We start from the raw sequence: 16,973 nt of genomic DNA, 5'->3' as shown, positions 1-16,973 counted from the left end.
TCCGCTTCTTCCCTTCCTTGAACACTAATCGACATCATCTTCTTCCTATAAAACTTTCTAGCCAGATTTATATCTTCCTTAACAAGAACATCAAGTATTAAATTGAAAACCTTCAAGGAAGGTTGGGTGTTGAACCTAGAAACTAAATTAACAACCTTGAGCTTGACATTTCATCGAGCAGTTGGTTGGCATCACTGAAGTGTCAGAAAAAACAGAGTTTCTGGTATAATATGAGACGGTTAATATGTTCATGGTTGAGGACGATAAGGTGTGTGGAGGATGAAAAAAAGGACAAAGATAGAAGCTTTGAATGAAAGCTGGGCAATGAGTTAAGATAATAATGGATTTGGATTGATGAAGAAGATGAAATTATAAACTAATATTAACATATATATTAGTTTTGTTAAGAATCTAACAGGTTTCTAAGTTTGTTTGGTGGTTGGATGTTTAACATTGGTTCATGAAGCACTTTGATTTAAATTTCATGGAAAACAATTTTTCATCAAATGACTTCAATAAAATAACGTCATTTTAGTGAAGAAGCCGTTTTATCATTATCACGATTGAAAATACCTTATCATCTCGTTAATAGATTTAATGATATAATTGCAGTTAAATATGGTCAATGTTACAGTGTACCCTTACCCTAAAATGTACTCGTCCGAAGATAGAGTAAAAGAAAGTGCCACGTGGATAGCTCGATGAAAGCTATCCCTCTATTTGTGATTGATCCGATTTACTTTCTTCTCCGTTTGGTTCATTCTGGCTTCGTGGGTCTCTCCCACTTCCTCTTTCCACCCTTTACGATCTGATTCTCCCACACGATCTCCCAATTCAGATCCTTTGGAAAAAAAGGTTCGCGCCTGATTTTAATATCTGAGGTGTTATTTGCGATTCATTAAAGCATCCAACACATTTTCTCTCGGTATATCTTCATTCTTTTTCTTTTTTGCGTGTTTTTCTTATTTAGTTTTAAGTGACTGAATTAGTAGAACTAATTTTTAGAACGTTTCGATCGCTACTAAAGGAATGATTATTTTGATCAGAAAATGGATCCGATTTTAGTTTTCCGCATTTAATTTATTTCCGTATTATTAGTTTAAATTTTCGCATGGATTTAATTTTAATTTATTTGTTTCGTTTCTTATTCTAGTTTCCGTGTTTGGTTAATCCGTTTTCTGCTTCATTTTATGTTCTTATTTTAAGATCAAGGTCCTGTGGAGTGAAGAACTGCATAGAAAAAGATGTTTGGTGCATCTAACCGTGAGACTTTCTCTTACCTTTCCACTCTTTCTGGTTGAAATCGTATCCTGATTTTGTAGTTTGAGATGTCATTCCGATGAATGCATAATTGATTCCTTTCCTTTTTAAAAGCAGAAGCTTCTGCGAGTAACTTTTATAAACGCATTTATATGTCATATATCCATGATATGCATAGATTATCTTCTTATTCTTCTTCCCATTTTTATACCCACCTACACGTATTTTTTTTAAGTTATTATTATTATTGTTATTGTATTTTGGCGGCTTTCTTTAAATGCTAGTATGCTACTTCACTTATTACAATAAAAGTGTGTGCCTGTATCCTGATAATTTTCTGTTCTTCTGTTACACCTTATCCTTTTTGAGAATAAATTTGTTTTAATTATGATTTTTTTGTACCATTAAGTTAATTGTTAGAAACTCTTCAAACAGCTTTTGGGCAATCATCAAGTAGCCCGTTTGCATCCCAATCTGTTTTTGGCCAGACCAGCAATGCAAGTAGCAATCCCTTTGCACCTAAACCTTCCTTTGGTAGTCCAAATCCTTTTGGTTCCCAAACAGGGGTTTCATTATTTGGGGGTACTTCTACTGGAGTGTTCGGTGCAGCCCAATCTTCTTCTCCCTTCTCCTCAACAACTTCCTTCGGTGCCTCATCATCTCCAGCTTTTAGTTCTTCTACACCTGCTTTCGGCAGTTCATCATCATCTTTTGGTGGTAAGTGTGTGTATGTTTTCCCTGGCTATCATTATGATTTAGTTATCCTTCATTTGGATAATTTCATATTCCTCCTGTTAATTATATCAAATAATACGATTGCAATTGACATAATGTGTAAATTCTAGAATTCGATCGTTATGCTCAACGAAGAGTCAACACTAATCTTTTTTGTTAGGTTTGTTTAGTTACCTATATGCATTTATACTCTTTACTTTAGAGTTTAGACTTTAGAGTAATGTGTATCTATAAGAATTTATATTCTATAGAGTAATGTGTAGATCATTGGTATTTTGTGACGCCTTAAGCATAGCATTCTAATAGTTATCATGCAAATATATATCCACGTTACAGTTAGTTGCACTTTTATTTTATGGGGATGGAAAATTTAGTGTTCATTTTTTTTTGATAGAAGTTGGAGGTCTCGTTAAAAACTTCCTTCGTATTCTTCCACATACTTAGAAGTATGTAGAAGAACATAGGAAGGAAGAAAAGAGTGCCTCATATTTTATTAAATAGTAGACCAAGTACATGTGGTAACACTGATCCCTCATACGGGAAATATACACCGTTACAAACCATATCACCTAGAAATCTTACATCTTCAAACAAAAAGTCCCTAAGACAATAACCCTATTTCTAAAATACACCTCAAGATGTAAGATTACATAGCTAAATAAAAACCAACAATTACCACCCCAAACTAGAAAACACCTCTGAATACAACCGTCGAACAATCACGATCCAAAAGGAGGAACAAGATCTAAAGAAATATCGCAATCTTCAGGGACCCAAGAATTAGGTTTGAAGGAAGGATCAACTTCATGCACCAAGACATTGAATAAATTATCACCGACCTTCAACTCCAACAACTCATCAATTCTCCCTTTAGCGTTTGTGAGTATTTGAATTTTAGCCCGATCAAAAGACGATGGAAACTCACAACTGTTGTCAATTGCTATTAACTTGCCCCACTTAGTTGCAGTGTTTTTGAAAGTATCCCAATTCCAAGCGTGAAAAGGGATACCTTCGCAAACTAACCACACGCGCCGGCACTCCACCGCTAGGCTCTCTGACCAAGTTTCCACTCTGGAAAACCATTCTGCAAGCGTCTCTAACTTATCATCCTTCATGCTTCTTAACGAATCAGAGTCTTCAAAAACCATGAGAATTACATTACCAACAGCTCTCATTAGCGTGAAACCAGCTAATCCTTTGGCTTGTATTTGGCTAGCAAGATTACCAATTTTTATAAAGTTCTTGCACCACCCCACAAGACAGTTGCTCAACACTTGTAGTTTATCTTCGTCGACTACGCCCTCAACTTCAAAGAGTTTATTCCTCAAAATATCTTCCCTCGCAGACTTACTATGAACAACTGTCGAGGACTTCCTCCAGAAAGACTGTCGGGGTTTATATTTAACCAAAGAGACTCTAACTTTGCTACCGTATATATAATTACCATTCATCTTTGATATTGTTATCCTGGCTTCTTCAATTGTTGCATAGCGAATAAACCCAAAACGGACCCCTTTCGAGTTTCTTTTCTTAGGAATGAAGGCATCAGTAACTTGGCCATGAGAGCCAAAAGTAGACCCAAGTCTTTTCCAATGGATCGTCTCTGGAAGGTTATCGATAAAAATCGTGTAACAACCATTTCCGATTCTTGGATGATCATCCTTCGAGCAATTTTGAAACCCATTTCTTCTCTTTTTCGTTACTTCAGAAAACTTTTCATAGGAGTACCCTTTCGTGGTGCTCTCCTTAGTTCTATCATGATCAAAATCAGCGATAGGAAAAGATGATGATGCCCGTACTACAAAATTCTTTCCGACCTTTTGTTTCCCTCCTTGAGAAGAAGACATTCCATTGTCATCAGTCCTAACAATAGGTGGTTGACAATATGAAGTAGCTTTAACAGAGCAATTTTTCAAACGCCCGTTTGATAAAGGACTTTCACCCGACCTCCCTGAATATACTCTTAAATTTTGCTGATTAAGGGACGAAGGCGAGTGCTTGTAGGTAGTGCCATTGGCCTCAACTGTCCAACTTGCCTCACGGGCCAAGGCGGCTTGTACATTGTTCATATTAGAACGCTAGGAGAGAAGGAAATTACCGAACTGCCTCAATCCGGCCAGCATACGTCTGGTGTAGGCTCGCCTGTTCCTTTTCCGGAGCTTTGATCTCTCCTTTTTGTTCTCCCTCTCATGTTTTTCCTTGCCAGAGTAGGAAAGAGTGATTGCGTTGACGGGTCCAGAAGGGGTACTAGTGGGTTACACAGCGTCTGCACCTCCTTCGGCTGTTGCAGCGACCCCACGAGTTCGCCTGGACTGAGGCGGGCGATGGGATTCCATGGAGAGAACTGGGTAGCTGGAAAGGGATGTATTGGAAAACTGAAAGTTTGAAGAATAGTTTTTTTTTTTTTTTAAATTACTTCATTCTTCATTAACCACTTAAACATGATCATGAAGGAGAACTATCTTTAATGTGGAGCTCTCGTTATTACTCAAAAACAATTAAGCTGCTAGTTTCTGGTAATGAGTGACTTTTAGATCATTATTTTTTTTTTGAATGAAGATGAGACTTTTAGATCGTTAGCTTTTGGGTAAACTGGTATCTTTTGACTTTGTTTTGTATAGGATCTTCTCTGTTTGGTCCGAAGCCTGCATTTGGCTTTGGTTCTACTCCCACTCAATCAATTCCTTTTGGAAGCACAAATCAGCAATCTCAACCTGCATTTGGTAGTGGTATATTTGGTTCCTCCACACCTTTTGGTTCATCTCAGTCTGCGTTTGGTTCCAGTCCTGCCTTTGGTACCACTAGCACCCCGGCTTTTGGTGCCACAAGCACCCCTGCCTTTGGTGCCTCAAGTACTCCTGCATTCGGTGCCACAAGCACTCCTGCGTTTGGTGCCACGAGCACCCCTGCCTTTGGTTCAACTGGAAGTCCAGCATTTGGGAGCACTGGAACAGGATTTGGTGTGTCTAATGCCCCGGTCTTTGGAACTGGAGGCACATTTGGGGCGTCAAGCTCACCTTCTTTTGGCACTTCCGCCACTCCTGCTTTTGGAGCTTCAGGTTCTGCTTTTGGGGGTTCAAGCACTCCTGCTTTCGGAGCATCTTCTACTCCATCGTTCAGCTTTGGGTCTAGCCCAGCCTTTGGTCAATCAACACCAGCATTCGGTAGTAGTCCATATGGAACAACATCATTTGGAGCCCAGAGTTCTCCGTTTGGTTAGTAATCAATCTGCATGATCCACTACGAACTTCGAAATTATTTTGTTAGTGCCAGTTGACTTTTACACGCATACATGCACACAAACAATTAAAATTTGAGTTCTCATGCAGGAACCCAATCTTCTGTCCCGGCATTTGGAAGCTCTAGCCTTGGCCAGTCACCGTTCGGTGGTCAACGAGGGGGAAGTCGAGTAGCTCCTTACACACCTACAACTGATGCAGATAGCGGGAGCGGGCAGCCAAGTGCAAAGTTAGAGTCAATATCAGCTATGCCTGTTTACAAAGATAAAAGTCACGAGGAGCTGAGATGGGAGGATTATCAATTAGGAGATAAAGGTACCACTGTAAAATACTGTAATACCCGCAAAGTTAGTAATTCCTTTTCTGTTATTTGATATTCACTACCTTTCTGTACTAATGTGAAATATCAGGTGGACCGCAGCCAGCTGCTCAGTCTACTGGAGGGATTGGGTTTGGGGCGTCATCTGCATCTACAAGTCCTTTTGGTTCTTCAACATTTGGTCAACCATCTTCAAATCTTTTCTCCAGCGCAAGTACCAATCCATTTAGTATAAAACCTCCATCCTTCAGTAGTTCAGGTTTTGCAACCTCGACTACTACATCAAATCCTTTTCAATCAACATCATCAAGCCTTTTTGGCCAAACTTCATCAACTTCATTATTTAGTTCATCGCCCAGTCCTACATTTGGAACTGGTTCATCTCTCTTTGGTTCGTCTGTCACTCCATTTTCACCTTCGCCGTCCATTTTTGGTGCTGGTGTAACTCCTGCAACAACTTCAGCATTTGGCACTGGCTTAAATTTTGGCAACAGTCAGACATCACCTTTGTTCAGTTCTTCCCCTGCAATTGGGCAGACAGGCAATGCTTTTGGCCAGATGACCTCTAACTTTGGACAGAATACTACTATCTTTGGTCAAACAAGCATTTTCAACACACCTTCCACTGGATTTAGTGGGAATCTCTTTTCAAGCTCTCCAGCCGTGGCTCCTAGCAACTCAGCTGCCTTTGGAACAACTGTAACTTGTGAAATCTTTGTAGTTGCCCTTTTTCATCATGTTTATGATCCTTAGCTCATATTATTTGGTTATAGTACCAATACTACTATTGTTGAGGGATTTCACCCCCCCCCCCCCACAACACGTCCAGCATTGTATTCTTAGGCTGTTTGCGTTTGGTTTAGCTTTGAGATTTTGTCCCCAGTTCCTGAAGAGGGCACATAAGCGCCTCTTGGAGGAGGGTGATTCACTCATGTGCCCAAGTGCTCACATTTCACACCTGTGGATCTCGGCACGCCTGTGTGAACCTCTCACAGCTCTCGGAACAGTTGTGTGAACCACCATCCACCAAGATATGCTCCCGTCCCTTTTTCTGGGACGAAAACAAAATCCCAGGGTAAACTGAGCTCAAAAACCATGGCAATACAATACCGGATGTTTTGGAGTCTGAATCGCTCAAAATTATAAAAGCCATGGCTACGAGTCACAAGTTGAGTGACATCAACTCAGTCAAGAAAATTACAAATACCCAGTTTATAAAATAAAAGATAATATAGTCATAAGAATGTTGAGGTCTTTTATCGTTTTTAATTAAAAATAAATTTATTTAAAAACTACCAATATCATTTTAACCACCAAAATAACTGTTTATCTCATGCTTTTCACAATTTTCAATCATTTTTCACTCTCATATTTTCAATAAATTTTTATTGTTTCCACCGGTAGGGTGGGTGTCTCAGTTTCTAGTGAAGCTATACTGTTTGTTTCCAAGTAGTCTTTTTCTGTGCATTTCATCATGCTGTTGCAGGTTGCAGAATTATCTGCCTCGTTTTATTGTATTGAGAATCAAAACTAATTTGTCCAATATTGAGCCTTGTGTGTGATTAATTGAAAAGGGGAGTAGATATTTTTATGAGGGTAGCTTTAAAAATTAAAAATATTTTATGAGATTAAGACTTTAGGGGTTTGGTTTGTTCTAATTTGCAATAATACTCTCTAGGTCTATACACGAGTCTTTATGTGATAATCATGCATGTTTTTCTCAAGTTTGTAGTGTGCCCTACTCTTTGTGCAGCCCTCTTTTGCTTTACCTTTTCAGCCAGCTCAGACCAGTGGTGCTTTCAGCTTTAGCAATTTTAATCAGACACAATCAGGTAGGCGAATCTTTATCTTGAATATTATAATCGGAGTTTGAGCTTTCTCTGATGATGCTGACTATAATGACTTTGCTGACACTATAGGTGGTGGATCAGGCATTTTTGGTCAGAGTAATATTGGCCTATCGTATGTGTAATATCCTTGAGATTTTTCTTCTGTTTTCACTGGCATTTATATATATATGTACATTTTTTTTTTTACATTTACACATGTCTATGAAGACGTGTTCCTAAATAACTTTTCTCCATGTTTATACAAGTAATGTGATTTATTGTGCAGCCTAATCCTGCATGCTCCTGTTTGACAGGTCTGCTACCCCTAGTGCTGCTGTAGTACAATCAGGGACTATTATAAACCCTTATGGAACACTCCCTGCAATGCCTCAAATGTCTATTGGTCGGGCTGGGAGTGCACCATCTGTTCAGTATGGAATTTCCAGCATGCCTGTAACTTTCTGACCTCGCTCTTCTTTTTCAAGTTTGAGTTGTTGATCTGTTCACTTGTTGTAGATCATTAGTTCTCTCTTCAAGATACCAATGATTTTGCTTTAAATTAAAAATATAATAGTATTCATTGGTTGACTGCCGATTACTATCAGGTGGTGCACAAACCTCCCCCTGTTAGAATATCTCCCTTATTGACTTCTCGGTACCATTCGCAAAGACGGATTAGTTTTCCGGCAAGGAAATATCACCCTAATAGTAACAACCCAAAGGTGAGGGTCCTACCTCTCATAAAATTAGTAACTCTAATCCTCTGATTTGAACTATTATTCAATTGATTGCCATATGAGTTTACAATTCTAGCATGTGTTTATTTTATTTGTTAATCAATATATGCAGGTTTCATTTTTCAATGATGATGAAGATACACCCAGCACACCAAAGGCTGATGCTGTTTTTATTCCTAGGGAAAATCCAAGAGCTCTAGTCATTCGTCCCATAGAAAGTTGGCCTTCAAGAACTTCTTCCGAGAAGGCATCTCCGTTGAAGGTTGCTTCCACTCATGTGCATGAGAATGGTAAGTTTCTTTCGAGTTAATCTGAATTCTATTGATGGGATCAAGTGAATAAGTTAGGATCAGAGAACCAAAGTTTGCATAGCCAAGGGTGAAAGTGATTGCTTTTTTAGGCACTTAATTCTTTGTAGGCTTATTTCTTCCATGTGTTGCTTACCTACAACTGAAGGACTTCATAAGTTTCTCAGCTATTGTCTCAAAATGCCATTTTTGCTCTAGTCCATGTTAGTAGCATTTAGTCTCTGAGTAGTTAGTATTGAGAGTCTTTTTTTCCTTATGTAATTGATTCCTATTTGTAGTGTCTCGTGTTTCTATTCTCTCTTGTCCCTTTCTCCAAGACACTCCTATATGGACACCTCGGATTATGGTCAAAGCGATTAGCTAACCATGTGATACCAATCGACCTAGTGAAATAAATAGTAATGCCTTCTATTGTGACAAGTCTCTTTTTGTGCCATTGCGATATTCTTTTTCAACTGAGAAAATGCTGTGATTTTGTTCTCAAAAGGTTAGTCTATTAGAAGTCTTTGTACTATACCTGAAAATTTATCTTAGTCTCTTTGTACTATACCTAAAGAAAGGAACATTTGTCTATGTACTATGCGGAAAAGTTCATTTTAGTCCATCTACTACAAAATAGAACATTTTAGTCCCTAAATGTTTGAAAAGTTACCATTTTGGTCCCAAACACAATAGTTATTGTTAGTTGGCTAAAATATTTTAGTTTAAACTCTCTTTAGGTCCCTCTCAATTTTGAACTCAAGCAAATTAATCTCTCGAAACATTTTTTGTGAACTTTTACATAAAATTTTTAAAATCTAAATGCAAAATCATTTCATATTCTGACTCCAAACTCCGCTGTCTTCACTTACAATAACATTATTATAAGTACAAACCGAAACATAAAAAATGGTTTAGATGAAAAAGTGAACATTGAATTTTCTTAATTTTAGATTCGAAGTGGAAGTAAGGGTTCAATTGAAAAAATGATAAAATATCAGAGAAAAATATTTAAAATTTCAATAAAATGTTCAAAATTATGAAAAAAATATTATGAAGTTGTTTAAATTTTTCAGTTTTTATATTATTTTAAACACAATCCAATCAGAGTTGAGCACATGTCATGTACTAATGAAAAGGTCAACACCATCATAGATCATTCTTATTTATCCACTTTCAAAATGTACATTGAATAAATTACTCTCCTTTTTTGAAGAGGGATCAATTTGCTCAATTTCAAAATTGATAGGGACTTAAGGGTGTTTAAACCAAAATATTTAAGCTAAATAGCAATAACTTTAAAAATTTGGACCAAGATATTCACTTTTCAACGCAAGAACTTAAATGTACATGTTTATAGTAGAGGGACTAAAATGAACTTTTAGGTATAGTACAAAGACTTTTAATAGACTTTAACCGTTTTAAGATGACTGAATTCATGGTTATTTATTTATTTTTAATAGTCTGATTAAAAGGATTTTTTGCTACTCATGCTGACTATTTGGAGCATGTTTTTCATTTAGGCAAAATTTCTGATGATGTCTCCAATGCTGAGAATGAAGATGGTAAGTAGTATCTTTTACATGAAACTGTAATCACCTTTAGGTTCCTGTCATGCCATTTTATTAATTTATATTGCTTCTTTTATATAGCATTTTATGATGTGGAACTTTCATGGCTTGCAATCTCTCTGTCCCTCACCCCTGTTGCATGGCCTGTTTTCTATTCCCTTTCTGCCATGGTGGCATTTTGTTTCTTTTCTGATAAAGATTTCGATAGTTGTCTGATCATCTAGGCTGCTGTTCAATCTTTCTTTATTTATATGATTTTTTAGGAAATCCAGGTGAAAACGGCCTTGTGAAGGAGCAAATTCATCCAGTCAGAGGTAGCCAGAAAGCTAGTGGAGTCCATGATGATCATTATTCTCAGAAAGAGGATTCATACATGACTCTCAATGGCCATAGAGCTGGTGAGGCTGCTATCGTGTTCGAGCATGGGGCTGACATAGAGGCTCTAATGCCGAAGCTTAAGCGGTCTGATTACTATACAGAACCTCGAATCCAGGAACTGGCGGCAAAGGAAAGGGCTGAACCAGGGTACTGTCGGCATGTCAAGGACTTTGTGGTCGGGCGGAATGGTTACGGAAGCATCAAGTTCCTGGGTGAGACAGATGTGAGACGTCTGGATCTGGAATCCCTTGTGCAGTTCAACAACCGTGAGGTAATTGTTTACATGGATGACACCAAGAAACCTCCTGTTGGACAAGGTCTCAATAAGCCTGCAGTGGTAACGCTTCTTAACATAAAGTGCTTCGATAAAAAGACGGGACAGCAGTATATGGAAGGTCCGAAAGTCGAGAAATATAAGGAAATGCTCAAAAGGAAGGCGGAGGACCAAGGAGCCGAGTTTCTTTCTTATGATCCTATCCAAGGAGAGTGGAAATTCAGGGTCAATCACTTCAGCAGGTACAAGTTGGAAGATGATTACTGAAAATGCGCTATTGCAGATTGATAGGGACAATGTTACAATGCCTTCATGCTAAGCGTTGATAGGTAGTGTGTTCGAATTGTACAAAATTCAACCCATCTCTGGTAAACCAATGAATTGTTGTCTTGTTCTTTCTTTCCTTCCCTTTTTTATTTTGCATTACAAAGAAATCCGTAATCCGGAAATGGATACCATGACGGATGTTAAATTTGAATTTAGTTTTATTAAATGGTTTGGATTTATTAAATTTAATTTAAATCAATATACATTTTAATTTTTAAACTCTTTGGATATGTTAGGTATAGTGGTCCTTGTACTGCACTTTGATTCGTTTAATATAAAAAGGCTGCAAAATGAGTTGCGAAATGAACTCGTTCATAACTTCGTTGTTGGTTGTTGTTGTCATATTTATAGAATAAAACATGAATAAAATGAACGCATTAATCATGAATGTATCAATAATTTCAAATGATACCCTTTCAAATTATAGATGCAAGAATCTCTTACGTCACTGTCAATAGTGTCATAATAATAGTGGTCAATTTCTTCGCTATTACCTGGACATAAACCTGATTAATCATCCACATTCCTTCGTTACTAACAAGATTAAGCTTTACAACACTCGTACAAATGTTATGGACTCTATAACATACTAATTATATACCGAATTCGACAGGGTGATCATAAGCCATTGATCATTATAACCCTACTTACCGGAATAACTCTATAACAATCATATATCAATAAGTTCAATATGATCATAATACATAGCATAGGCAATAAAACATGTAACTTACCAACATTTCTATTAACTATGCCATCCCTTTGTGCTCTAAGTGAGTCAATAATTATGCATATAACATTACGTACATAGTAACGGTCAATCAAAGCATAACAATCATAATAATTATAACAAAAGTAACTACCCTCAGTAATCGAAGCTATTCGATTTTGACTCAAAGTAAGCAGTATTAGGGATCTTAATCTTTCTTTTTTATTGATTTCTCCTCTGGATCCACTTGCTTTAAGAGTGGAGAAATACATAATCAATGACAATTTCATCATCAATGATCAATTTCAGTATAATCTCTCAATTTCACCATAAACTTTAATTTAGATTCAATTTAGGATTTCAAATTAACTTTCCAAAAATTGAAAATTTATATTACCAATGAAAATTTCATGAGATGAATGTTCCAAATATATGTTTTCTTTCCAATTTATATTAGAAAAATGCCTAAATCTTTTAGAAAGAAACAATGTGATTTATGATATTTTAGGGTTTGAGAGGAAAAAGATGATGAGAGAATAGTTCTTCAATCTTCTCTAAAAATACTTTTAAATAAGTAGAATAAACCTTCTAAGGAGGGAAACCCAAATTACCAATTTAGTAATCAAGAGGAAAATGACTAAATTATAACTAAAAGACACACAAGTAGCGTATTCACTATTTTAGAAATGGTGAAATCTTAAGATTAGTTCTTTATCTTTTCTCCTCTTAAACTAATCATCGCATGGTCTAATTAAACATGTACCTATTAATCTGTTCTTTTGTTTTCATTTGAACACGTAAGTTTTCACTTTTCATTACAGTTACCAAAATATTCATTTATCATATTTTAGTCCATAAATTTTTATCAAAAATCAATTATTCTTTAATCTATGCTATAAAATATATTTAATTCCATTATCGAAAATCTAAAACACTAAAATAACTTATTGAAAAAGAGTGTCCTAATCATCGGACAAGGAAAAAAATTAGACAGAATTTTAAGGTGTTACAAAGACGCTAAAGGGAATGCATGTAACCCCTAGACCCGGCCTGGACGTTATGTCCAAATCTAGACGGTCACATATCACATTTAATTTTTTTTTTCATATTTAAAACAACGTTAAAACCCATATAACATTATAATATCAAATTTATCTATAATAAGGATTCATACGATAAACATATATATATAAATATCAGAAAACATATGAATCATTTACAAAACAAAATATCGGTAATACATATATATCAATACGGTAGCAAAACACATGTCACCAAAGTATAACAAAGGCATATAGAGATATATAGTAGTACAAAAGTAGGAGTAGTCGATCCTCCTGATGACAAGTCTGCTATTATCTGAAAGGTTAAAATTAACAGAATGAGCTAAAAAACTCAGTGTGCTCCTTACGGTGTATAAAAACATACAAATAAAATACCTTAGTAAAAATTAGTTCATCAAACATGCTTTAAAAACATGGACACTACCCCCGTCCGATCACCAGAATGTGTAGGTTCCCTAGAACCATACACCCACTTGTACACCCAGTAAGGGCTTACCCTGTGCACAAAGCAGAGGAGCATGCGGTAAGCTCTTATCCTATGCACAAAGCAGAGGAGTCTGTAGTAAGGACATACCCTAAGCACAAAGTCGAGGAGCATGCGGTATGGATTAAACCTGAGCACAAAGTCGAGGAGCCTACGGTATAGATTTACCCTGAGCAAAAAGTCGAGGAGCCTGCAGTATGGATTTACCCTGAGCACAAAGCCGAGGAGCCTTCGGTAAATAGTAAGGTCTTACAAGTCATAAACTAGGCTTGGGATACTTCCTCCAATAATACCCCAAATGACATGAATAATATGTATATAGTCGAATAAAAACAGTAGTTTAATCCATTAAAACATGAAAATATTCCATTTTCAGAAATCATATATGAAAATACAATAATCGAGAGATCATATCAGAAATATACAGTAAATAAGATATCAGATAAACCGTGTTTAGAAAATCAGGTATTGTGTCTTAAAAATATTTAGTAGTATTATCAGAAATTTAAAACAATTCAGATAAATAGTTGAAAAAAGTAATATAATACCAGCAGGAAACACACTTGTACCAGTCTGAGTAGTCTGATAAGAAAGCCTACTACTGAGTCTGTCGATCACGATCAGCGGAAGTACTAGATCCTACGAATCAGAAAATCTATATCGGAATCCTAATATGAATAATATTAACCTTTATCTTATTGGATCGAGCGGGTCTGACGGACGGGAAAAACCGGATCTAACTGACCCTCGGTCAGGTGAAACACGAGTACCTTCATAAAAATATCTTATTGGATCAATTTCATAACCAAATCTCAAATAAATAATTAAAAATGCTAAAAATACTAAGCATTTTCGGATTAATGAGCTCGATTCGGGGCTTTCAGATTAGAATTTGGAAAAACGAACTTCAAAATCAGGCTCAGGACGTCGAAAAACATAAAATATGACTTTTCAAAAATTTTGACTTTTTTGGTCAAAGTCAACGATCAACGGTCAGTTAACAGTCAATGATCAACGGTCAATGGTCAACAGTCAATGGTAAATGGTCGGTCAACAGTCAAAGGCTAGATTGGGACGAATTGGGTCGGGTCAGATCGACCTATTTCCAAGTAGTTCACCAGACGGTGGACTTTCCCCAAGCACAGAGGCGGTATGTGGGGGCGCGTGCGGGGCTTTACAGGGTCGAAAAAATTCCAAAAAAATTCTTAATTGCTTTTAAGGGGTTTTGAGACACTTACCAAGCTCGGTTCAAAATGGTGAACGATAGAGAGCTCGATTTTGAAATGTCGGAAACTTTATCTTCCTCACCCCCTCACATGCCGGTGACAACGGACACAAGAAGGACATCGATGGACTCGGGACGATGCAAGGAACACGATGGTGCGGGAGGTGTCGAAAATAGAGCAACGGTCGGGAAAGAATCGATGATCAATGTTTTCCTTCTAAAAGAGGAAAATATTGATGAGAGAAAATAAAATAAATTTGTTTTTTTCCCAGAATTAGGGGTTATATAAACCCCAGAAAGAAAATGGTAAAATCACATTATAGGTCCTTCAACTTTAGTTGTTTCTAAATTTGGATCCAAATTTAATTAAATTTCACTTTGGTCCCTGAATTTAATCAAAATTCAATATATTTCTCAAAACATTTTTAAGAAAATTTTAGGCCCTATTTTGGGGTGTGACAACTCTCCCCCTAAAAGAAATTTTATCCTTGAAATTTACGTGATGTAAACAGATGCAAAAATTAAGCCTCCATTGACTCCAATGTCTCCCAAATAGCTTCTGAGGATCCACGATTACTCTATTGAACTTTGATCATCGAAATACGCCTATTCATAAAAGACTCTCTCATCCCGATCTAAAATATGTACGGGCTCCTCCTCATATGAAAAATCAGGTCTCAACTGTACCTCCTCAACATGAATGATGTGACCTAGTTCTGGATGATACCGCCTCAACATGGATACATGGAAACCATCATGAATGCGACTGAGCTGGGGAGGCAACTCAATCTGATAAGCAACAGGTCTAACTTTATTCAGAAAACGATACGACCCAATAAACCTTGGATACGTCCAAATCTAAACACTTTCTTCCATGGAGATACCTTGAGAAAAACTTGATCCCCAACCTCAAACTCGATATACTTCCGTCGCTGATTTGCGTATGATTTTTGCCTATCAAATCCCTCTCTCAGGCGATCACGGATCAATCGGACAGTATCCTCAGTCTCTTGAACTAACTCTGGACCCAAAGTCTTTCTATCATGCAACTCTGTCCTACAGATAGGAGTACGACAATGACATCCATATAGAGCCTCATACGGTGCCATGCGAATACTTGCCTGGTAACTGTTATTGTAAGCGAACTCTGCTAAAGGCAAGAAATCTTCCCAACTACCATAGAAGTCAATCACAAACCCCGCAACATATCCTCTAGCACCTGAATCACTTGCTCTAATTGACCATCAGCATGCGGGTGGAAAGTCGTATTAAAATTAAAACGAGTACCCAGAGCCTCGTGCAAAGCCTTTCAGAACCTAGAAGTAAACCTCGAATCTCGACCAGAGATGATGGATAATAGAACACCATGAAGTCTAACGATTTCATAAATGTACAATATAGACAACATGTCTAAAGAATAATTAACCCAAACAGGGATAAAGTGAGCTGACTTGGTGAGTCGATCAACAATCACCCAAACAAAATCCTTTTTGGAAGGAGTCAGAGGAAGAACAGTAACGAAATCTATCGTAATGCGCTCAAATTTCCATTCAGGAATCCACATGACTGTAACAATCTAGACGAATGATGGTGCTCTGTCTTAACTTGCTGACAAGTCAGACACATTCCCACAAAATATGAAGTATTCTTCTTAATACCAGTCCAAAAATAGTGCTCCTTGAGATTCTTATACATTTTGCCCCGTCCAGGATGCATAGCATAAAGACTACTATGAGCCTCCTAAAGAATAGCCTATATTAACTTATTATTTTTAGGGATACAGTAACGGCCATAAAAGCACATAATGCCATCCTGATAAAAAAGTATACTCTGAACTCGATCCCTGCTCAATCTGTTCAATAATGGGAAGAAAAGAGCTATAAAGGAGTTGTTTGGCCTTAATCTCCTCGACCAAAGTGGGTTTAACTTCCAATTATGCTAACAGACCATCATCATCAAATAAACTCAAGTTGGTGAACAAGGCTCTCAGATCATATATCCCCTTATGGCTCAAGGTGTCGACCACCACATTAGCCTTCCCTGGATGATACTCTATCTCACAATCATAGTCCTTTAGAAGCTCTAACCAGTGATGCTGTCTCAAATTCGATTCTTTCTGAGTAAGCATATACTTCAAACTCTTATGATCGGTATAAATATAACACTTTTCTCCATTGAAATAGTATCTCTAGATCTTCAAAGAAAAGACCACGAACACTAAATCCAGATCATGAGTGGGATAGTTGTGCTCATACGACTTTAATTGACGTGATGCATAACCAAAAACATTCCTATCTTACATCAAAACACATCTTAATCCAGAGTGAGAAGCATAACCGTAGATATAAAAATCTTTCCCAAACTCAGACTGAATCAACACTGGGGCTTAAGTCAAAACAGTCTTCAGTTTCTCAAAGCTAGCTTGTTGGTCCTCAGACCAAACAAATGGAACACCCTTCCTTAACAGTTTCATTAGAGGAGCTGTAATAATGGAGAACTCCTCAATGAAATGATAATAGTAACCAGCTAAGACTA

General features: G+C 37.1%; 1 protein-coding gene across 2 annotated transcripts; it reads left to right on the top strand.

Moving 5' to 3' along the window:
* Window positions 1-751: 751 nt before the first annotated feature.
* On the top strand, window positions 752-11,068 carry LOC120158529 (nuclear pore complex protein NUP98A-like). Of its 2 annotated transcripts, none has more exons than XM_039169348.1 (13): window positions 752-925; window positions 1,207-1,263; window positions 1,696-1,977; window positions 4,617-5,210; window positions 5,325-5,549; window positions 5,645-6,252; window positions 7,307-7,385; window positions 7,473-7,515; window positions 7,697-7,835; window positions 7,988-8,104; window positions 8,232-8,409; window positions 9,930-9,971; window positions 10,241-11,068. In XM_039169348.1, the coding sequence occupies exons 2-13, from the start codon at window positions 1,245-1,247 to the stop codon at window positions 10,894-10,896; spliced, it is 2,982 nt and encodes a 993-aa protein (XP_039025279.1). In that variant the 5' UTR covers window positions 752-925; window positions 1,207-1,244; the 3' UTR covers window positions 10,897-11,068. The 2 variants fall into 2 exon arrangements, with proteins under 2 accessions (XP_039025279.1, XP_039025280.1); XM_039169349.1 differs by having other exon boundaries at window positions 753-855.
* Window positions 11,069-16,973: the final 5,905 nt, after the last annotated feature.

Source organism: Hibiscus syriacus, unplaced genomic scaffold (assembly GCF_006381635.1).
Source record: "Hibiscus syriacus cultivar Baekdansim isolate YM2019G1 unplaced genomic scaffold, ASM638163v2 tig00111330_pilon, whole genome shotgun sequence".
In the NCBI taxonomy this organism is placed as follows: Eukaryota; Viridiplantae; Streptophyta; class Magnoliopsida; order Malvales; family Malvaceae; genus Hibiscus; species Hibiscus syriacus.
This window is presented reverse-complemented; position numbering and strand designations above follow the sequence as displayed.